Genomic DNA, 22,892 nt, shown 5'->3' with positions numbered 1-22,892 from the left:
TTAGGGATGAACTTGAGGCACAGTCGCCCTCCAGAAGAGTAGTACAGAAGGTAGGGCGGGAAGCCAACAGCCGATGATGGGTGCGAAATCCTGGTGCTCTATTAGGCCAAAGTATGCCGTCCAGGGTCTGCGTGTCCAGGGACCGTCCAAAGTATTGCAGTATCGTGGTACCAAATATGACTGCCACGCAGATTTGTCCTCCGACAATGAGTCGCCGTCTTCCGCTCGGTCCGTTACTGGATGATATCGAATGGCAGTGTGAAGGTACGCAAACCGAATGTGGGCCAGAGGAAGCCATGCAAACATACAAACCGCTGCCCAATTTACTTGCGATAGAAGATCTACGAGGGTGCTGTTAGGCTCGTCACGACAAGGGAAGCTTAGGGCTTGACCGCTTACCTTTTTGAACTGAAAATGGAGCTGCAATATTCCCTTGAGAAAAGTTAGCAATGACGTAGCCTACAGTAGCCATCAAAATACAGTCAGGCAGTTGATGATGGGCGTACCTTTTCGAAAGAACTCTTGAAGCCTCGTTCCCTCTTGGCGCTGTAATCCCACTCCCGATCCACTATTCGAAAGGCAATATCTTCATACGGCGGTCCAGCGATAAACCGAATAAGACATGTGTCTTCTTCGCCAGCTGCCGCAAACGACTCACCCCTCCTCCTTCCATGCTCTCGAAGAATCTTGAAAGTTGGCGCCTTCGTCTTGTCAATAAGATCAGGGTAAAAGATGTTAAACTTGTAGCCCTGCACAACTTTCGGGGGCGGATTGTCATGATCGTAGTGGGTCTGGTTGTACTTGTTCCATTCATACCCCATCTGAACCCTGTTGAAATACCTCGGTTTGCGTGCCTTGTACGTGTCCGCCCATTGTGGCTTAGAACCAGTAGGCACTTCAGCTTCTGCAGTGAAAATCTCCTCGTTTTCAGAGATGCCTCGCGCGGCTTCTCGGTCGTAGAGCGCATTGGTGATGTTGGACGCGTCTTCATTCCCAACAGCTTGAGCTGATGGGGCTAACCCCGAAGTAACAGCACCATTCGATGCTGTCGCTGCATCCTGTGCTCTTTTTGTTGGGGCGGCCCCTCGAGTTTTCAGCATCGCGGCCCTCTTTTCTTTGATATCATCATATATCCGCGTCAGAGTAGCCTTGGACTTCCAAACCAAAAGGTGGCGCAACAACTGTTCCCAGTAGTCGGTATCGATGTCCTCATCAGATCGCAACTTGGTCTTGATCTGCTTCTCTAGTGCTTCCAGCTGATTATACGATTTGGGCTTTAGAATGCGGTCTATGTCGTCCACAACACTGTTCACCACGCGCCCATCTCGAGAGTTGGCATCTATTTTCGATTTCAGATCGCCACACACGGTTCGTAGAGCTTCCCAGTATTGTCGATTTCGTCGATCTGTCTCGAGGACATGATACGAAGAAATGTCCGCCTCAAGCTCCTTGAGTTGAGCAAGATTCAGGTTCCCAACAACCGCATCTGGTGCATCAAGTTCGATATCGAGATCGCCCTCGTCGTCATCAAAGACATCTCGTTCCTCATCAATATACCGCAGATTAAAGGCGAGGCGGTCGATTGGCTTCGCACGGCCCTCACGAACCCTAATGTCAGCTTTCTTCTTGGACTGCTTCAGCACAAATTTGTCTTCATCGGCGACAAATTTCCGTGATTGCTCTTCTTCCGTCAGATATTTGGCTGCGTTTTGAGCCGTCTTTGAGTGCCCCGGCTTGCTGGGCTTGGAGATTCGGTTGTTCGGGTCGACACGGGCAGATGTAGCATCGCGGCGAGTTGGAGACCGTCGGCCGTCAATCATCGCCCGGCGACTAGGGTCCATTTCTTATCTCCTCTCGAACGGGATGTATCCCCGTGGTTGTCGAAGCAGGTCAGTGGGAATAATCGAGATGGATGCCTGGGAGAAAACAAAGGTTTGGAGGGGGTCTGGTAAGTAGTCAGCTTGAGATGGGATATCAAAAATAAAAGTGGGTCCAGTGACGATTCCGCCTGGCATCAATTCGCAGGTGGGACTCTGAGCTTGTCAGATCAAGGTATGTCTTACATTAGAGTTGCCAGAGTGAGGCTCTGTCTTTTCCGAAGCCTTTACAATTTTGGTACCCGTTACACAGTCTATAGCAAAAAAGAATCCTTCATAATGCATGAGTGGTATACGTATTCTCATCAACGCTAATCATCACACGGAGTCCATATCCCTCCGGGTATCGTACATGTGTGTATCCAAGGCTCCCAACAAAACCCCAGGAACATTTTCCCAACGCCATAACTACCAATGACATTCACGGCCTTCACCAACCCTCACGAGTTTGCGTACTCTCCATCTCCAAGCCTCGAATACTCTGACTCCAATCCTGCCAATCGAAATCATCGCCTAGCATGTCCGTATCCTCCGTCCCATCAAACTTTGTATTCATCCCTGTAAATGGATCACTCCACAAATATGGCGGCAGGTTATCATCCTTGGGCGGTTGCGTTTGCAGGGTAAGTGCCTGCTGTCGAAGGGCATCCTGGGCCATGGTGTTCTGGACTGGCATCTGCGGTGCCGGCATTGGTCCCGGAGCACCCAAATTACCCCCGTGATGGGCAAGGTTATCTATCCGCCAGAACTCGGCCATGTTCGGGTTTGGCTGCGCCATAAGTTCATCCATGTAATCCATTGCTGCGCTAGAGAGGTTGAGTTGTACGGGAATGTTGCCCGGTGGTTTCAGGGTGTCACTCCCGGAAGCAGTTGTTGAAGCTGGTGCTTCTTGAGAGGGACCAGATTGACGAGTGATGGAATAAGGCGCCGGGCTTGATCCTTCTGAACGAACAAGGGACCACCACTTTTCGCGCATTTGTTCCATGACGTTTTCAGCACCAGGGACAGGACCGAAGCGTGCTTGGGCTGGGTTCATGCGCTCTGCGAAATCCAGTCGGCGGGCCTCATCCTGGTTCGCCTTGAGGCGGGCAAGTTCTGATTCACGGTGCTTGCGAGCCCTTGTGAACAGTTTTCGTAGCGGAAGAAAGACTGCTGCATGATCAGCCTTCTTGGCCAGTTCGAGGGGGTCTATGTCGTAGCCGGTGACGGCTTCCCAGCCACGTTCAACCAGAGCTGTCCACGGCCGTCGACAAGTTTCAATGAGCGTGTAAGCAATTGCGTGCCAGTTGGTGTACGTCTTGAAAAGCCAGCGGTACTGTTTACAACGAGGGTCGGTGTTCAGTTTGTGATTGTACTCGATTACCTCTATAGCAGCGACGTAAATGCGTTGCCGGATCTCGTTGGAGAGCTCGAACTCCGATCCCGGGAAAAGCATAGGTTGGTATATAACGAGGCACATTTTTGCCACTATCACACGCGCAATCATCGCTGCTACCCAGTAGAGCGGGTCTTGTTCATCGAGAACATGCTGGAGGAACTTGTGCTCCACGCGCTGATACACCTCGATGAGCATGCGCTCTCGCTCAGCTATGCTGGTCTGATCGGCTGTTGGGCAAAGAGACGACATGGCCGAAGCGGCTGCGACAAGACGTCTGGAGAGCGCACATATCTCACACCTCACGATGGACACAGCGCTATCCGATCTGCCTTCTCGCGGGGTCGGGAATTCGGTGCTTTCAGGGCTGATGTCTGAATCATTTATGTTGCTCGGTTTCAGGGTGTCATAAGATCGTTCGCTGATGGTCATGTCTGTACCTAGTTCCTCGGCAGATCGAAGGTCCAGAACCAGAATGGCCCACCAAACACGTCTTCGGATTTCCGTCTCAAACGGACGTAGCTTCAAGTGAGTTCCATCTCGATGCAATCCCATGCCTTGCGCAATGCGGATGACAAGTCCGGTCAATGCCCAGCAGAAACGGCTCTCATCATGGCGCCTCACGACAATGAGAAAGATGGTGAACGCTTGTAAGACGGCAATATCCGATGTGTCAAGGAAATTGGCCTTGGCCAGTGACTGCTCCACGGCGAAACGATACTGAGCAAGCATGTCATCCTTGTTGACTCCAAAGTTGGTTTGCACCTGTGGCGCGGTTAGCAGGCAATCGTCTATTTTATAGTGGCGAACATTCGCCCAATGCAAAATTCTCACCTCGTCGGGTTCAAGAGAAGTAATTGCTGCGAAATAAATGGCAAAAACCAACGCTTCGTTGCCAGGGGTGAGCTTGCCGTGATTTCTTCGTGCATCGCGAAGAATCAGCTCAACAGAAGGTACATGCAGAAGTTTAATTAGAGGTTCGACGTTCTCTTGGTACACTGACCACAAAAAGGTGGCATGCGAAGGAAGTGGGTGACATTTCTGCAGGTCAACATCTGAAGATCGGTACCCCAAGATGAATCCTTGGTGGTCTGCGATGTTGCCGAAGCCTGTAGATGGTGAGTCCGTAGGTGTTCCCTCAAAATCCGAATCATCGGCATCTTCATCCGTGAGACGTTGTGTCTCCTCACGAATGGCATCCAACTACAAACAAATATTAGTGCCAAAAGTTCTGTAATAACAACTAAGCATGATGGGAACTTCATCGAACGGCATACCTCATCATTGAGCTTAGACCAAAACCCACTGCTCACGTAACGAGAAGTACCTCGCTGGTCATCCGACACCAACCGGCCAAAGTTTGGCTGCTTCTCTTTGCGTCCGCTCTCGCCGCTCTGGCCTGCAGATGAGTCGGTCCCCCTCGGGCTGCAATCTTGTCCAGCAAGTTGATCCAAGGTGACAGACGTGTGACGTTGTGACAAACCGTCCGTGCCAAACTGAAGGTCCGGAGAAGCCGCAGCCGACGGCCCACGACCAGAAGGCTCATCAATCTGGCCGCTCAGCTCTTCCACAATACCCTCCAGCTTCTTCAACCTCTTGATCAGCTCGACCTCCCTGTGACTCGAGGTCTTGGGCTGCGCATTGGGATCCTTGGGTCGAGGCTGGCGAGGTGCACGACCTGGCGCCGGGAAGACACAGGGAATCTGGGCACGGCGACAATTCGAGCAGGGCATCTGCTTGTCGCAACGGACCTTGCGCCGACGACAAGTGACACATGACCTTGGGTTCAGGGCGGGGACTCCAGAGCTTCCGGGTGCCAGTATCGGGCTGGTATATGCATCTGGACCAGTTGTGGGATATACTGTGACGTTTCCAGACTGGTGATGTGATGAGGATGTGCCGTGTATGGTGTCTTGCTGCGTAGGCGACGATGGCGACGGCATATTGACGTTGTCGACTCCGTCTTGATGCTGGCCAATACTATTGAAGTCGAAAGCGTTTGTCATGATTATATTTGTGGTGCCAAGGAGGCCTGGTGAATGAGCTTGCTAGCTGTACGCTACGGTTTAGCGCGACATCGGCGATCTCTTCGGTCACCGACTGGCCTTTCAAATGTCAATGAGTAGGTTGGGATGGAGAACTTGGGCGATGAATTGCAGGGTGAATTTTGATGGCAAGTCTGACGGCAAGCTCCGAAACTGATGGAGAGAGATGGCAGTGACTGACGCCCGGTTGACAGCTTGTTGGGGGTGTTGGCAGATTCAGACACTCTTCCATGCAGTATCGTGAAAAAGAGATGGAAAAAAGAAAAGAAGTAATAGCATATGATGGAGAACCAAGGTAGGTCAGCAAGCTCCGTTGGTGTTGGGGGTGGGAATTTGCCTCGTGCAGGATCAAATGGGACGAGTTGACGGAACAGGGTCCAAGATGCGACTTGGGTCTTGGGTCAAGTTGGACGAGATGCCTTCAAATGAGAATTGGCCGAGTGACACTGTGCTCCGTAGACGTGGTACAGTCTCACGTCCTCGCATTAAACAAGCCAGGCTTCAGCAGAGTAATAAAGCCACTGGATGCTTGACAATGATGTGCTTGATCGACTTGTTCCTTGTCCAGAAAAGCTTGTTCGTTGTGATGGGCGCCTGTTTGAATGTCCTTGGGTGACTGGTGCGGGGAATTCAATGCCTGGTCAATCGGTCTTCTCCAACAGCCACAGCAACGCGGAATTAGGCTTTAGGGCTGTTTGGGCTCGGTCTGCTCATTCTGGGGACATCGAACAGACGCTAGAAGCAAAAAGGTCGATAATTGCTCGGTGCTAAGCGGTCATGAGAATGGTGAAAACTGGTGCAGATGGGTCCAGAGCGAGCCACGCAAGATTTGAAATGTTATGTCTGGTCAAGGTGGCGTTGGTCCTCCACCCAACGATGCTCTTCTTGCCTTACTGCTTACCTGGGAGAACATGGAAATTGGATCTCGTGCAACCAACACATACTTGGCTTGGTTATGCGTTATACATCTGCACTGACTTCCATGATGCCGCTAATACTTGTGTTGCATGTGATGTCTGGTTGAAATGAGGTATTTGTTCGTCTCTCCACGACGCCACGGATATCTCTCCGTTTGACACGCATTAGAAGCAAGTTCTTCCTCACTTTTGCATCTTATCAATTGCAATATGTCTGGTCTTCTGTTCCACACCTGCAACATGTTGATTCGTTTCTCTTGGCCATCCATCAATTGTGGGTGGTAATGCAACCCTCTGCCCCTGCCACTTTCTTAACCCATAACTCATAAGCGCCTAGAGGGATCAGACTCTTTTTAGTTTGATCCTTTGATTGTCCCGTGTCATTTGATCGTTGACATGTTGGTCTGCCACTCTCAAAGTCAGAGAGTCAAAACGGAGCACAGCCGTGCGAATCGCTTACGAAGCTTGAGCTCACCGCAATTAACCAGCGCCATATCTCCGTTCCAGACTGGTGACTCATGCCGCCCAACCTTATCCAAGCATTTTATTTCATTTATTTTCACTTATTTACTGCTCAAACATACTCCGTACAACATGCAGCAAGTGCGTGCCTCATTACACAACTGTCTCAGTCTATGCCGGTCATCAACGGAGAGACAAAATGGGGGTCGCAAAATGCTGCAGATATAACGCCGAAATTCCCTTTGTGGAATTGATTGCATTCTGTACGACTTGGACCACCTGACTAGCAATGATACAGTCTGGTAGCCAACAACCACTGTTCTCTCCTACTGGCCTTTCCGTGCCTCCATGACTTGGCCTCCGCCATAATCAGGACCCTTGCCTAGCATGGCCGGAGTCCCTATGCTGGATGTAACCCGCGGACTGTTGCCATTGCACGTGGTCCATAATGATAACTGTTGCATGTTGAAAACCACGTAGTCTTTGAATCTCTAAATTGTGATGCGTTGTCTTGACAGAGAAGGCTTGTTCGAATGGGCTCAGTACATGGGGATCTACATGGTACTCGTCGATAAAAGAAACGAATATACCCATGTGCGTGCTGGTGTTTGTGTTCGGCTGAAAAGCAAGGGTTTACCATTCTTGTTGGCCTCAATTGACAATTTTAAGCAACATTAACCAAAAGAGAGAAAAAAACATATCTCGACGGGCTTCAAATGTACGGATGCACTTTGACCTGATTAGAGGAGCCAAAAAAGTCCAAAAAAAATATTGCCAATCGAAGAATGGAACTATAGGAAAAGCCCGATGCGGGGGTCGAACCCGCAACCTTGAGATTTCGTGTACTCGTAAGAGTCTCACGCTCTACCGATTGAGCTAACCGGGCCAACTCACGTTGGTGGTGCCTTGTTGAAGGGCGGAGTACTATTATTGATTATACGACTTTTGCAACCACTCCGGTTCACTCACGGCCTCAGCAACCCTTCCGTCGTTCCATGTATGAAGTTCTCGCCGAGAAATATGTCGTAAATCTCCCTTTTAATGGCAGATGAAGAACATATTGTTGCTTCACGTCATTATAATTAATTTCATTAATGCTCTTGTCAACCCACAACGGACACCCAATACATGTCTTCACTCAATCCTGCGCAGCCAGGATCACAGCAGTAGCCGCAAGCATGGTTCCGGTATAAGTTGTTCAATTAATACAAGCTACTGGTCATTGCTACTGAGTTTCCCGCGAAAATACAAGAATGAGTATAGAGGTGAACCATTCGCATCAACAGAATTCGAACGAAATATTAGGAACGACATCGTTCAACCTTCACAGAGACCATCGGCACTAACTCCTGCCATTGCATCCAGCCAAAGAACTTGAAGGGCTTGAGACGGATGAGCCTCAGATACGGCTCCTTCGCAATCATGCCTATGTCTGTCCAATCTGACTGGCCATGTTCGCAGTGTTGCATCCCGCCACATTTCGCGATTGGTGAGCAACGGGGATGTGGTTGGTGGAGGTGTATGGGCTGGCCGAGTCTCGCATTAGCGTCGCAACAAGAATTCTTGAATCCATGTATCCCCAGAGTTCATCATCATGACCTGATGGTTTCTGTGTCGTCTCCGTCATGTTCCGTACAAGAGGAATGGGAGAAATCGCGTACAGAATTTGGGATTACCTAACGGATTCATACAATCGAAAGTCATCAGTGATCAAGTATATTATGATTCATGTTGGACTCTACCGGCCGCGCCCCGTGCGTGGTTCATGATCTCCCTGATGACAAACGTCAACTTCCGTTTCTCCGGACACAAACACAGCTACTACTGAAATACCACGTGTACAGCAAGTGTCTTTATTGCCAGATGATTTAACGTCGTATCAGAGACGTATTTTAGGATGGTTGGCAACAGACACAGGCCGTAATCACGTGCTGAGAACGGGATACCCAAAGATTCCACAAACTTTTGCAGGTATGTCATTGATCGAGCAGAGCCGCATCAGTTTTGAGTATCCCGGAGACATGCCAGTTGCACTTAAAGTACAAGAGGTGGTTGCAACGATGGGCGCTGCGTCTGAAAGATCTTCCGGAAGCATCTCTTCTTCACGTACGCCCTGCGTATCTCGTTGCGATCATGTCCGACTCAAACCCAAGGTTAGTCAATCTCGAGTAAAAGGTAAAGGACATACCGAGCGCATTAACAAACTCTAGCCATATGTTCAATCGCTTTCTTCAACAGGATGAATTTGCCGACAGGATGTTGAGAGCCAGTGATCCGGCACAGAAACCTTCCACAGAGACGGTCGCAGATAAAACTCCATCGCACCAGCCAGCAGAGAAGAGCTATACTCAGAAGCCCGAGGAGGATTGGGAGACTGTGGAAAAACCCGGGGATTCGGGAGGTCGTGCGACGGAAGAATCCTGGGAGGACCTGGGATCGTCAAAACCAACAGAGAATCAGGAAGGAGGTGCAACCTCAGCTGAGAAAAACAAAAAGGCTTGAGCAGGCGCAAACGCAAATTTCATTTTCATTCTTTTCTCATCATATATTTGACAGATTGTATATAAGACAAAGGCAGAACAGAACTCATCAACAAGCTCTTTTGTACCAGGATGCGCACCCGGTTTGCTTCCGGTTCTTGACTTACACGGGACGAAAGGTGGAGAAGATGAGAACAGCGACGACATTTTGTTGGAGACTGGAGGGAAAGACACAAAGCCACTAGGGCCCTTCAAGGTGGGGGTCCAGTCTGGCAGACCAAAGCGCAGCATGCTGATTGGTCCGGACACCAGTAATGTCCCCATTGATAAGAGTGTATCATCACGTGAGATATCACTCGCTTCCCATAGGGTTTCTCACCCCACAGATTGATTGGATTTTTTTCGCCTACTCGCCTGAAAAGACTCCAGCTCACGACGGCAACCCGAGACTCGGCAGATTTTCTCACGGAAGTAACGCCACAACCAAACCGACACAATGGCCAAGATCTCGTAAGTTATTATGCAAATGTGTCTGTCATTCTCGAGTATCCGAATCAGCAACGTGCAAGAGGGGGAGTAATTTTGGAACGAACAACGTGGACGAACTGCTCGACTTGCAACGGCAATTTCGAAGGGCACAACAGAGGGATTAGCCATGATGAGGGGAATTTGCAGCAAAGAGGTTTCCGACATGTATTTCGACCTACCACGAATTTTACGACCCTAAAATGGTTCACCAAACTGGCAGTTTTCGACGTTCCGTTCGAGATGCAAGAGACATGACAGGCACATATCACATATCCGACGAACAAGGACTGACTGGTTTTGCAGACGTGGTGCCCCTGGTGGCAAGCTTAAGATGACCCTGGGTCTCCCTGTGTACGTTTTCCTCACTCATCGATGTCCACGATTCGAATCGAGCACGACAACTGTCATGAAACCCGAAACTAACATTCCGCAGCGGTGCTGTCATGAACTGCGCCGACAACTCTGGTGCCCGTAACTTGTACATCATCTCCGTCAAGGGTATCGGTGCTCGTCTGAACCGTCTGCCCGCCGGTGGTGTTGGCGACATGGTCATGGCCACCGTCAAGAAGGGAAAGCCTGAGCTCCGAAAGAAGGTCCACCCCGCGGTTATCGTCAGACAATCCAAGCCCTGGAAGCGATTCGACGGTGTTTTCCTGTACTTTGAGGACAACGCTGGTGTGGTACGTGCTATATGTGTGCGAGATGGGCCACGATACCGTTCAATCCTACGAATTGGACGGAGAACTCGACATCTCGCATGGAACCATCAGTGAGCAACCACTAACAAACCGCAGATCGTCAACCCCAAGGGTGAGATGAAGGGCTCTGCCATCACCGGCCCCGTCGGCAAGGAAGCCGCTGAGCTGTGGCCCGTAAGACCAACCCTCTCACTATCCATTCTCGGTGTCAATGCTAACTCACCGCAGCGTATCGCCTCCAACTCCGGTGTCGTCATGTAAAGTGGTTGAACTTACGAAAAGGGAAACGGGAAATGGGGAACAAAACTACGCAAACGGTCATGTCCCACCTACGCGAACTATAGAAAAAACCAATCGATGACCGGTCCTCTTGGGGAAATTATTCTTTCTAGGGTGACAAAGGGAAGAGTGGCAGTGGGGAAAGCATGATAGTCGCTGGCTTAGGCAGGCTCTGCATTTTTTTGGTCGCGGGCGTGTAAGGATGATTCATTCCAGGTATTGCATCATGGACAAGCAAAAAAATGAGTAACTGCTATGTGCCTGTGATTTTTATGTGACGTGAGGTGATGTGCTGTTTTCTTGATTATTGCCATTGCGAATAGGGCATTCTTGTTGGCCTTCCTCGGTCAATTGTTGCTTGTTCTTGGCGAGTTTTGTATTGTGCTGACACAAGGATCTGATTCATTGGTGTGTAAACGGTGACTGCATCTGGCATCTAGGTTTCATTGTTCGTGTGAGGGGGCCTGTGTTGTTACGCAGGCCAATGATTTGCCATGACAAAATTGTGCGTTGGTGGGTCTTGGGGTCCCAATCTTCAAATCTTCAAGACATTTACCCTGTACGACATGAAGTGAATCGACTCTAGCACGTGTAATTTGACAATGACATGGTGAGATATTGCAATTTCATGATTTACCTTGAACTGATGTTATTTACCCCATATATTCATGGAACTACTGCGTAACTCACCACTGGCGTGGTGTTGATTCCTGCGAATCTTTCGACTTACACCATCCTCATGGCAGTCAGCTGCAACATCTCCACACCCAACTCACAAAGTCACGTAGCACAAACACAATCATTATTGAACAAATTAAACAAGACAACGCTCAATTGACATATCAATACCCATAAGATGTATCTGTACACATAATTGATGACAAATTCCACCTGCTCCGCTCAATCCATGTGTGCGTGAGAGCAGGGTACGCGCCAAAACGCCGTGTTTGGAAATGACTAGGGTGCTGTCCCAACGCGACGGTTGTGCACAACAAATACCTGGCTTCCAATGCCAATTTTTGATTCTGGACAAAGAAAAATGAAATGCAACACCAGATGAGGCGCGTGAAAGAGATGAAAACAAACAATGATCCGAAAGTCACATATCCTCCATTGTTGAGAACCACCCTTTCATGTGTACCTTTCACGTGTGGATCACACAGGACAACAATCGTGCGCGTCCATGCGTGGGTCTGATAATGATACATGTTGTGCTGTAAGCGAATGCAATCGTAAAAAAAAAAGAGGCGAAGTGTTCGCTGAGTGAATCACCCCAAAGATGGTGTGGCTCTTGACCTGTGGGGATAGACAGCGAAAGCGCGATACGTCAGGAAACACAATGCCGCGACTTGTTTGTAATCAAGACGCATGTAGTCGTCTCATTGATTCGACGGAAACGGGTAATTGATACCTGGCATTGCCGGCACATAGCCCGTTGGAGGCTGCCCTGGAGGAGGCAGTTCCTTTTTGCTGGGCTTGACTTTGGGCTTAGGGGCAATGACGCCGAGTTTCTGCTCGGCCGCCGCTTGAGCTGCCTTTTTCGCAGCAAGAGTAGCCTTTCGCTTTTCGACGGCTCCGGCCATGTTTCCGTTTGCCCAGCGACCTAAGGAGGCAATCAGTTAGCAAAAAGGCACACAAAAAACAGTCTGGTACTTCTAGTTATAGCCTATGTGAATAACTTACTCTTCATGGATGCCGACATCTTTTCAGACTTGGTCATGTTCTTGTAATCCTTGGGCTTATCATCACCATCACCACCTCCAGGTTGTGAGGAGGGAGTGCCATTGCGGGTATCGCCTGGAGGCCGCACAACCTTGATCTTGGCAATCTTGCGGGCTCCGACGCCTTGTTGGGCATCCGGCGGCGTGGGTTGATCAAGAGCAAAGGATGACTCAACACCACCAATCGGTTGAGGAACACTTCGCTTGCCTCGTTTACGGGGCGGTGCTTGAACGGCTTCGTCCGTCTCATCAGGGTCGTCGCGAAAGCGCTTTTGGCGCTTGGGCCGGAACGAGTACGAAGACTCGGCAGTATGAGACGACGATTCTGATGATGCGGTTGAAGGTCTTGAATCGCCATTGTCGGTAATGGCCGAAGAAGGCTCGCTGAAATTCTTGGATCTGGGTATCTTCAGCGTCAGCATATGGCGCTTCCGTTGTTTTGGCTCAGGCTGAGAATCGTCGTCGATAAATTCAGCATACGTTTCGTCATATCTGACGGGCTGCCTGCCTCGGCGGCGACCCGACCTGCCAGTCTCTTCTTGAGCGAGATTGTCCGAGCTACGCGGTGTAGCCAATTCCTCAGTAATGCTGGGGACCACATTGCTAGCACGCGGGCCACGTCGTCTTCTGGTCTTGGGGGCCGCGCTCTCTTCGTCCGAGTTTCCGTCTCCGTTGAAGCTTGAAGTCATCGTAACCTGAGCCTCTTCCTCCGGGTTGGCGTTTCGGCGTCTCCTGCCTCGCGTTGGAACTGGTGTCGAGCTTCGGCTAACATCTTGAGGCGCTGGGTCAAAGAGCTGAACCGGCTTGCGCTGTCTCTTGCCGGTAACCTCGTCGGCTTCAGATGCCTTAACCGTTTGCCTTGGTTGGTTGCGCAGCGAGCGCCCTCTGGTCATGATGCCAACTTGCTGGGTTTCAGGATTCTGGCGGCCAATCTTGGACGGGTGAGGATCGTACTCGAAGCCATAAGTAGCAGCCATGATGCGATCTTGACCCTGAAGATAGCGGGTTTCGCTCATCAGCTCTCGTTCCTTGGATTTGTACCCCTTGACGACGAAGTCTGGCTCTTCGTGGTTGACACCATGCTGTGCCAGGTTTCGCGTCCGGGATTCGTACTTGGCGTCGGCTTGACGTCGGCGCAGAGCATTTTCATGGTCGTCAACAACCTTTCCCAACTCTGTCCATTCGGTTTGCCACTGCACGAGCGATATGTTGATAGCTTCGAGTATCTCATACAACTCAGTGGTGGTCATGTCTTCGTAATTCTCAATAGCTGAAATGTATTCTTCGGGATCACGAACCTTGCGATATTTATAATATCGCTTTCGCTCTGGCACTTCCTGCGAATCAGACATGTCGCCATCGTCGCCATCATCGCCAGCTGGGGCTGGAGAGTTTGTAGCTGTAGGGTCCATTGAGTCTGGAACGGGAGAACCTCGCGTTGGCGTGTTAAGGGCCGGCGTGGGTGCTTCAAGGCTTGTTGGTTCCGGCGCATCATCGTTGTCTTCAACCATGGGCTCCATGGCGTTGCCATCCTTATCACCGTCCTTGTCATCGGGCGTGGAATCATCTCCGCCAGCTTCATCATCCGAACGAGCCTTCTTCTCGGGGTACGAGACATATTCCCCGTCCATGTATGGTGTTAAATGAGCCCACCGGCCGATCGGAGCTGGCTGAGGTTTGCTTGGCCCTAATTGGGACGGCTTCTTGGGCTTGATGATGTCCTTCTTCTCGGGACTAGTAGTATTGGAACCTTCAATAATTGAGTCTTTATCTTCGACCACAATCGATACCGACGCTGGTGATTCCTTGGATTCTTGTTGTGACGTCTCTTGCTCCTTCTCTTGCTCCTCGGGGCCTTGAGTCTTAGGTTCCGCAACCTCCTCTACAGATATCGATGGCACAATTGATGTTGGCTCAGCGGAAGTGCTGCGTTTTGTGGTTGCATCCTCAGTTGGCTCCTGAACAACTTCTGCTGCTGGCGTCACTTCCTCAGCAATACCTACTGATGGGGAACGTTTGGCAGGAGATATCTCCATTGGTTCTGTCGCGACTTCTGGTTTTGGCGGTGATGGTGATTTGACCACCGCATCCGGTTCTGTAATGGACGGTTCATTTGTGTTCGCCTCAGCTGCTGGCGCGGATGGGATAGGAATATCAACATCTGGAGTGTTATCCTTCACTTCATCAGAAGTGACAGTTTCAGGGACAGGTGCCGTCTCGTCATTCGACTTGTCCTCTATTATTGGCTCTGGTTCGACCACTGGCTTGGCCTCATGAACAGAAGGCTCATCTTGAGCGGCAACAGGGGGCGTTGTTGCTTTGGAAGCTTCAGCAACTTCTTGAATACCTGAAACCTCAAGGCTCTCTTCGGCTTTGTTAGAGGAATTTTTTGAAGGCTCATCGGCCTTTTTGGTGTCTGTGCTTTCTGATTGAGCCACCATGGGATCAACGGTGGTAGTAGGTTCCTTGAGTGCAGGGGGAGGACTGGCCCGAAGATTGGGATCAATATCCAGATCTTGAGTTTCAATCTTTTGAGGCGGGTTTTCGTTTGTACTCTTGTCGTTCAAGTACATGCTGCCAAAATTAGATGCTGCAGGTGCAGATTTCCACGAGCCATCAAGGGACTGAGCAGCCGATGAGGCACTTGAATGACTGCCACGACGAACTTCAGACTCGTCCATGTCGGAAAATGAGACGCCAACTTCAATGGTATCCTTGACATCTTCGTCATCCCCGTGGTCGGCTCTTCCGAGGGCTGAGCTGCGAGAAGGATTTCTCCGCACATTGCTGGAAGCATCAGCACCAAGCGAAGCGCCCCGTCTCTTAGCACCGGAGCCGTAGAACTCTTCAGAGTCGTAGCTGTTGTCTGATTTTCGCTTCTTGTTGCGAGCGGAGGATGTAGAGCTGGGGACGACTACCTCGTCATCGACATGCTCAAATGTGTAATCCACGCGAGCCCTCTTGCGTAGTGTGTGACCGCCTTTCCTAGGGCTGTCTTCATCAAAATCATCATCCGGAATACCGTAGCTGTCCATGGTTCTGGATCGGCGTTTGATACCCTGACCACGATTGCCGGAGGCTGGGGTTGAGAATGTAAATGCGTGGTGAAGACTTTTGCTTCCGCGCCTGCTCTGAGTCGCGGGTTGTGGGCTATTTGCGGCAGACGCATGCGCCATTACCGGACTTGCAGACGAAGGATGATCAGACAAACTTTCAGGAGGAGTAGATTGAGGAGAGGCAGAACCGCCCAATGTTTTGCGACGTGTGGTTGCTGCAGTCCGACGAGCGCGGTCCATATCGAGCCGGAGCAGCCAGCGTGTTGCGGAGAGCCTTTAAGCGTGTAAGAAGGAGAAGGGGGCAACGTCAATGTGTGTAAGAGGCCGACCATCCGCAAGACAGTGACTCGGGGGGATCAGGAAAATCAGGCAGTGGGAAAAGGTCCAGGCCGCGATGAACAAGTTAGGCTCGACGATGAGGCGGCGAGGTGACTCGTGGTCGTGCGGCCGTGGGATGAATCAAGAAGGGGAGAGGCAAAGCTTTTGTATGAGCCGGGCCACACAAGATGAGTTGAGTGACTGAGCGAAGAATTTTGAAAGGCAAACACAGACAAGGACAAAAGGGCAGCAGGCTCAAGCATCAAGCAACAAAAAGACTAGTGCAGAACAAAGCGCAAGCGGCGTATAGAAGCACCGATGACCACGGCGACGATGCAGCTTGACAATATCAGAGACTTTTCAATGCGTCTCCCGTGTCGTTGTTGAACGTGCCGGTCTCCTGGCCATCGTTTTTCTCAAGGTGTCGTGGTCCGAATAAGCCAAGACCCAGTTTCCTGACAAGGCCAACTGCGGGTCCCGTGGAGGTACGTACCTTTTCAGACAAGCAGGACATGGAGTGTGGTGTCTGGGTCTGGTTTTTCTCGTGCACCTCTCCAGGCCAGACATGTGCCAGGCAGCGCAAACAGGTGACCAGACATGGACTGACGGCCAGGCCGGGCTGGGCACTAACACTCAGGGTTGAGCGCCCAAGACCTGCGCCACAGGCTCTCCGTTTTAGGTGCTTTAGGGGCTGGTGGGAGACTGTTTAGTGGACGGAGCCCGCTGTGTGCCCTTCTGTGGCTGTTGGCGATTTGGGCGGTGGCACCAGACCAGACATGGACCTGGGGTTGCTGGGCATGCAACTTAGAATCAATCTGAGTGCCAGTTTTCCGGGGTTCCTCCGTGGGCTAGAGCCTTGGCCAATCACGGCGTCTGGCACCGGGATGAATGACGACACTAGTCTAATTTGGGACGAGAGACGATGCTCCCGTAGTCCAGATGTCATTCGCGGCTGCAGCGTTTTGAGTTATGGTGAAGCGGAGAGCACACTGAGGAAGACTCTTGGGAATAACCTGTATTTACTGTGCTAGTTTACCACCCCGGGATAGACAAGGCATTAATGGTGGAATTTAGATTGGAGTATTATTACTCTGCTTGCATGTTCCGACTTGGAGTAGATGCTGTCGGCACGCTACACTGCACCTTGAACCATTGGAGTCGTCATCCCGTCCGGCACGTGTCAATGCGACGTGCCTGGTCTCGTGCGAAGGGGACCTGTTGATGAGTGGTCAAACCACTTGCAGCTTGAGAGAAACGAGCCTGGCGTCATTCCTCGCATGGATCTTGACTGGAGCCTCCACTTGCAACCAGCACCAGCAGCATAGCATGCACGAGGCGCTGTCTCAAGCAACCAAGCTCTCCCCACTGGCAACCAACACCAGCACCTCCTTCACCATCACCCAACCCTGGGTCAACAGAGCTCTTCCCTCCACATTCTGGTCTGAGCTTCAATTTCTTTGTGATAACCAGTTCTCCATTGTTGCTCGTCAGCCCATATAGCAGACAAGTCCGACAACATGGCTTCGAAAAAGACGAAAGCAGCTACCCCTGCTGCCGATGACAACCTCGACGAGCTCTTTGAGGGCATTGGCGATGACGCCAAGTCCAAAAAAACGACCAACCCCAAAGCCAACAAACCCACCTCGGCAGCCTCAAAGGCCAAGGGAGATGACGATATCCTGGCCGACCTCGAGTCTCAACTTGCGTCCGAGCAGTCCTCATCGCGCCCGCATACTCCCCGAGGTGTGAGACGGGCCGCTGGGACACCCCCTGTTGGTGACGACAAGGCCGCAGCAGCTGCTGCCCGCAAGTCGACCGACAGCGCAAGAAGCTTGAGGGCGAGCTTCACACCTAGCGCCACCAGCTCTGAGCTTCACGATGCTGAGAAGAAGGGCACTGTCGAGCAGGTTCAACAACAGCAGAGCGGTGGTTGGTGGGGTGGCATCCTCTCAACTGCTACCGGCGTAATGAAGCAGGCTGAAAATGCCTACAAAGAGATGCAACATAATGAAGAGGCCAAGAAATGGGCTGATCAAGTTCGAGGCTTGTCAGGAGGCATCGACGTCGGCGCGTTGCGCAACTACGGTAGGTTTGAATTTGGCAATTGACGACGGGCACCCGCCACTAACTGCCTGATTTCAGGAGATGAGCTTCGAAGCCGGGCTATGCCCACGTTTACCAACATTCTACATACCCTTGCGCCGCCTATTAGCTCTCACGAGAGACTGATGATTCACATTACCCACGATCTTGTCGGTTACCCGTCCATGGACCCCTTGATTCATGGCGTTTTCTCTCGTGTCATGTCACAAGTCGAAGGTGGTGATTTGCTCGTTGTCCAGCGAGGACACGAGAGCAGCTCTCGACGCTACAGTGACGGTTCTGCTGGCTGGCGAGATGGTCCCTGGTGGCGCCAGACTGACGGCCCTCGGGAACTTGGCCTTGTCAAGGGCATGGTGGAGGGCACCAAGCTGTGTCGTGCCGGCGCTGAATCATATGCGAATGAATACTTTGCCGCCCACGGAGGCATCGAAGCGGCCAAGACCCGAGCTACAGAAGATTTGAGCGAGAGCAACCCTGTGCGGACTTCCGACATCTTCTTGTCCGTGCAGGCCATCTCGGTGGACGCCGACAAGACGTTATTCGCTGGCTCAGCCTCAGCAGAGAAGGAGAAAGAAGCATCCGCCGTGAAGGAGCAAGAAGAGGAGGATGAGCATGTCTGCTTTGCCGTCTATGTCCTTGACCCGGTCCACGAAATTGAATTCTCTACAGTCAGCCAGAGCATTCCTTCAAAATGGATTCGCTGGCTCGATGCTGCCACGCCACTGACGCCTGGGTCTAATGACGGAACCCAGGATACACCCTTTGACGGCGGCATTCCCGATGATATCAAAGATATTATTGAGAGCGGTGGTGTTGACCCCCGCGAGTGGGTTGCTGAATGGATTGAAGATACACTAAACCTGTCAGTTGGCATTGTCGCTCAACGATACGTCGCAAGGCGAATGGGTGTTGGTGAGGGCGGCCTTGGACGCGGCAAGAAGAGGGTGGAAGAGCTCGTGGACGCCAACGCGGGCGAAGTAGCAAGAGCCGGGCTAATTTAGGTCGGACAATGTCCTGTATGCTTTTATTTGTGATCCTTGCAGGTGCCAAGGCCTTGGAGTTGGGATTTGGGAAGCAGATATTTTGAGTGCGACAATATAACAGTCAGTCTGCAAGTAGTGCTGTAGCGGTATGCTGTCACTTGATACATGATATGTTTACTATTTGCAAATTTCCTATTCGAGATTCCTTGTGACACAATACTTGAGGCTCTGGTGTGGCTTGGGAGCACTTGTATGCCATCCCGAACGGGCGTTGGACTGAAATTATTGCACGATTGACTGTTCCCAGTGTCTGTTCCACGTCCGTAGACTAAAGTACTCAATATTTCATGGAAGTTGAGGAATATCTTACGAATAAGATTTTATTGTCAGCCTACACCAAGTATAATCGGTAAAGGAAATGCGTCGTTGGGTGGAAGTTTTTATCGAAAGCCTATTTCCAAGGTGCCTTGTACGTCATCATGCACTCTTCACATGCATGAAGCAACCCCACGTAGATTCAAATCTACCCATATCCCGATAGCAAGCTTCAATTATCCCAGCATATAAAACGGACATCTCGGGAGCGCCTTAATAATGGATGCCTCAAAAAAAGACGCCAAATTTGCTCATCTCACCCTCAATGCCAACGGGCCAATCCAATGCGCTCTCCGGGGCCAAGCCGTCCTCAACACACCGTACTTCAACAAGGGCTCTGCGTTTCCCGTGGAGGAACGTCGCGCCTTTAATTTGACCGGCTTGCTTCCGCAAAATGTCCAGACGCTTGATGAACAGGTCAAGAGGGCGCATGAGCAGTATCTCTCTCGGAGCGATGACTTGGCGAGGAATACGTTTTTGGCGTCGTTGAAGGATCAGAATGAGGTGCTGTACTATAAGGTATGTGCTAGCTTGTAAGACTTTCTCATGTTGCGCCGCATATCACGGGATTGTATGCTTTGTAAAAGGAATGCGTATTCTGTTGGGGTTGATGACTGTGAGACCTAGCTAACGACATGCAGTTGTTACAGGACAATTTGAAAGCCATGTTCAGCGTGGTATACACACCCACAGAAGGAGATGCAATTCAAAACTATTCACGGCTTTTCAGACGCCCAGAAGGGTGTTTCTTGAACATCCGAGACAAGGAGAGGGTGTTTAACGATTTGGCCATGTGGGGTGAAGCAGATGATATTGACTACATTGTCGTCACAGGTGAATTCTCATAACTTTTAAAGAATAGTATTCACGTACACTAACCTGTATAGATGGCGAGGAAATCCTCGGAATAGGAGACCAAGGTGTCGGCGGAATCCTCATATCCGTCGCGAAACTCGTCCTCGCCACGCTGTGCGCTGGCGTCCACCCCAATCGTTGTTTGCCAGTTGTGCTGGACTGCGGCACAGATAACGAGGAACTACTAAAAGACGAACTGTACCTGGGTCTAAGAGAGAAGCGTGTTGGTGGAAAGGAGTACGACGAGTTTGTAGAATCTTTTGTGCATGCTGCGACGACAAACTTTCCAGGAGCTTACATCCACTTTGAGGATTTTGCAGTCGGCAACGGTATGTCTGTACACTCTCGAATGTTGTGTTGTAGAATAATCGCTGATAGCGTCTAGCGAGGCGGATTTTGGACACGTACCGCCCCAGAATGGCTTGCTTTAACGACGATGTCCAAGGGACGGGATGCGTCACACTGGCTGCCATTATGGCTGGGTTACATGTGTCGGGACAGAAACTTGCCGACGTGAAAATGGTTGTGTTTGGGGCGGGAAGTGCGGGAATCGGAATCGCAGATCAGGTGAGGGATGCGATTGCTGCGGAGGGTGGTATATCCCACGAGGAAGCATCAAAGCAAATATGGTGAGTGTATACGCCCTTCTTCTTAGATGGTATCTGACGACGTATTAGGTTGATTGACCGGCCGGGTCTTCTCACTACAGACATTGACGTATCGGATTCTCAAAAGCCATTCGTCAAGAATGCAGGAGACTGGAAGGACAAGGAGACAAATCTCCTGTCTGTCATTCGAGCTGTACATCCCAAGGTCCTCATTGGCACGTCGACTGTCCCCGGAGCATTCACGCAGGAAATTGTCACTGAAATGGCCAAACACGTCTCGAGACCAATTATATTCCCATTGAGCAATCCGACCAGACTGCATGAGCAGACGCCCCAGAATCTGTTGCAATGGACTCAGGGAAAGGCACTTGTGGCAACTGGTTCTCCATTTGACCCCGTCAAAGGACCATGGGGACCAAATGGGGAAGAGCTTACTATAGAAGTGGCAGAATGCAACAACTCAGTCGTCTTCCCCGGCATAGGGCTAGGCTGCATCTTATCCAGGGCGAAACTACTCACGGACAAGATGCTCGTTGCGGCAGTGCAGGCCGTGGCTTCATTGAGCCCTGCACTCAAGGATGAGAATGCGCCTTTGTTGCCGGATGTTGAGGCTGTGAGAGACGTGAGTCTCCGTGTGGCGATGGGAGTGATCAAGGCTGCTATGGAGGAGGATTTGGCATCACAGGAAGGTATCCCATCTGATGACAAGCAATTGGAAGAATGGGTCAAGGTGCAGATGTGGGAGCCCAAGTATCGTGAGTTGGTCAAGGTGGACTTGGAGGGTGCTGGCCGCGCTGCGAAGGGAGAATTGAGAAAGGCTGGGACGGTGGATAGAGTGTGAGATGTTGATGTGGTTGGGTTTGGAGCAATGATCTGTTGATTGTCTAGGAGTGGTGAAGCGTCTTGCTGGATGAGGATTTGAGTATCGTGTTGGACAAGGGCCTCGTTCGTCACACAATGTCTGAGCACACGCGGTGAGAAAACACCAAATAGCCCCGATGAAATGATACTGGACGACTTAACTAGATGCAACATACAACAGTAAAACAAACAAATCATTGGAGGTGGTGGGCTTCGAAAATCGAGACAACACGTAAATGCCATGCTCATCAAATGTTGGTACTCAGGGAGCCACGCCTGTGTGAAAAGAAAAAAGCCAACTCGCCATCCGATGGCAGCAAGCGGCAGACAGGCGTGGACTATGACGGTCCAGTCCATCTAGCAGCATGTACACAAATCATCCAGATGGACAATCTGCCCAGCGAGCCAGTCCACTTCATCCAAGGAGCACAAAACGCCCTCCTTGGGGAAGACCTCCATAAGAAGATTCGTGAGGACCGAATGACTGGCCGTGGAGTGCTGCCTTCTACGAAGAAGCGATGAGTTGACCTACCTGTGATGGTTCACTCGCTGCGGATTGAGTTTATGCATTGTGCGCACGACTGGCAGCGGTGACGCCGGTGAGGGCCATTTGCTCCGATTGAAGGAGCCTGGTGAAGTCGAAGGGGAAAAGTCCAGGGAAAAAAAAAAGGTCAAGTGGATTGTTCACAGCTCCGGTCTGGTCACTTCGCATTGTGGGGCTCCAGGCACACGCCACTGTTGGTGCGACTGGCAGCCAGTCGCTGGCAGCTGGAGCTTCAATGTTGGACTGAATTGGCAGCTGGCATGACCCACTTTGAACCTGTCAGTGAACCTGAATGGAATATGTCTGGTACGTTTAACACTTTCCCTTCTGGTTGACAAAATCCTCTGATCAACTTTTGCAAAACGTCTCGTCGATACTTACGGTTGAGCATTTACTATGCAAAAATTTCAAATTCACCAAAAATTTCGGCTGACACCTATACTTGTTAGACTTGGCAGGCAGGTCTGGTAAACTTCCCCAGTCAACTCCCCTAACACTCCTCGCTGTCTTCCTGTTGACGTTCCTCTACTTTAGATGCCGGCTGATTGAAAAAGGGGGATTTCGAATAATAGAGCACTTTCCCGAGACAAAAACAACAAATATGCCATCGGACGAGCAGAGTCTCCCGCTGGAAACTGGTGATCACTCATCGGACCAGCCATGTTGGCTCCTGAGACTTCCAAACGAACTTCTCGAAAAGATCATGGATTTTTTCATAATATACCCGCGAGAAAGCCCTCTATACAATGCTGGCTTTGGGCCGGTCCATATTTACAAGCCTGACTATGGGCCAGTTAAGTCAAAAGC

General features: G+C 50.8%; 7 protein-coding genes and 1 non-coding gene across 8 annotated transcripts; 4 read left to right on the top strand and 4 right to left on the bottom strand.

Moving 5' to 3' along the window:
- Window positions 1-323: 323 nt before the first annotated feature.
- On the bottom strand, window positions 324-1,841 carry VFPPC_08855 (cactin; the record flags this gene model as incomplete). Its single annotated transcript, XM_018287488.1, has 3 exons — window positions 324-341; window positions 400-432; window positions 507-1,841. The coding sequence occupies 3 exons, from the start codon at window positions 1,839-1,841 to the stop codon at window positions 324-326; spliced, it is 1,386 nt and encodes a 461-aa protein (XP_018140515.1).
- Window positions 1,842-2,307: 466 nt separating this feature from the next.
- On the bottom strand, window positions 2,308-5,258 carry VFPPC_08856 (fungal specific transcription factor domain-containing protein; the record flags this gene model as incomplete). Its single annotated transcript, XM_018287489.1, has 3 exons — window positions 2,308-4,017; window positions 4,087-4,455; window positions 4,530-5,258. The coding sequence occupies 3 exons, from the start codon at window positions 5,256-5,258 to the stop codon at window positions 2,308-2,310; spliced, it is 2,808 nt and encodes a 935-aa protein (XP_018140516.1).
- Window positions 5,259-7,477: 2,219 nt separating this feature from the next.
- VFPPC_17324 lies at window positions 7,478-7,562 on the bottom strand. The gene has a single exon. It is a non-coding gene; the product is annotated as a tRNA-Lys (tRNA).
- A 1,247-nt stretch (window positions 7,563-8,809) lies between these two features.
- VFPPC_14497 (hypothetical protein) lies at window positions 8,810-9,178 on the top strand (the record flags this gene model as incomplete). The annotated part of the gene is made up of 2 exons (XM_018292265.1): window positions 8,810-8,829; window positions 8,887-9,178. 2 exons carry the CDS (start codon window positions 8,810-8,812, stop codon window positions 9,176-9,178), a joined length of 312 nt encoding a protein of 103 aa, XP_018140517.1.
- Window positions 9,179-9,652: 474 nt separating this feature from the next.
- VFPPC_14498 (60S ribosomal protein L23) lies at window positions 9,653-10,643 on the top strand (the record flags this gene model as incomplete). Its single annotated transcript, XM_018292266.1, has 5 exons — window positions 9,653-9,666; window positions 9,988-10,035; window positions 10,118-10,364; window positions 10,479-10,556; window positions 10,611-10,643. The coding sequence occupies 5 exons, from the start codon at window positions 9,653-9,655 to the stop codon at window positions 10,641-10,643; spliced, it is 420 nt and encodes a 139-aa protein (XP_018140518.1).
- A 1,397-nt stretch (window positions 10,644-12,040) lies between these two features.
- VFPPC_08858 (hypothetical protein) lies at window positions 12,041-15,678 on the bottom strand (the record flags this gene model as incomplete). The annotated part of the gene is made up of 2 exons (XM_018287490.2): window positions 12,041-12,264; window positions 12,345-15,678. The coding sequence occupies 2 exons, from the start codon at window positions 15,676-15,678 to the stop codon at window positions 12,041-12,043; spliced, it is 3,558 nt and encodes a 1,185-aa protein (XP_018140519.2).
- A 1,595-nt stretch (window positions 15,679-17,273) lies between these two features.
- On the top strand, window positions 17,274-18,860 carry VFPPC_08859 (maintenance of telomere capping protein 1; the record flags this gene model as incomplete). The annotated part of the gene is made up of 2 exons (XM_018287491.1): window positions 17,274-17,841; window positions 17,899-18,860. The coding sequence occupies 2 exons, from the start codon at window positions 17,274-17,276 to the stop codon at window positions 18,858-18,860; spliced, it is 1,530 nt and encodes a 509-aa protein (XP_018140520.1).
- Window positions 18,861-19,436: 576 nt separating this feature from the next.
- Window positions 19,437-21,521, top strand: VFPPC_08860 (malate dehydrogenase; the record flags this gene model as incomplete). Its single annotated transcript, XM_018287492.1, has 5 exons — window positions 19,437-19,736; window positions 19,859-20,051; window positions 20,105-20,401; window positions 20,458-20,701; window positions 20,750-21,521. 5 exons carry the CDS (start codon window positions 19,437-19,439, stop codon window positions 21,519-21,521), a joined length of 1,806 nt encoding a protein of 601 aa, XP_018140521.1.
- Between the last annotated feature and the right edge of the window lie 1,371 nt (window positions 21,522-22,892).

This window comes from Pochonia chlamydosporia, chromosome 6 (assembly GCF_001653235.2).
Source record: "Pochonia chlamydosporia 170 chromosome 6, whole genome shotgun sequence".
Classification (NCBI taxonomy): domain Eukaryota; kingdom Fungi; phylum Ascomycota; class Sordariomycetes; order Hypocreales; family Clavicipitaceae; genus Pochonia; species Pochonia chlamydosporia.
The sequence above is the reverse complement of the archived record's forward strand: the minus strand, read 5'-3'. Positions and strand labels throughout refer to the sequence as shown.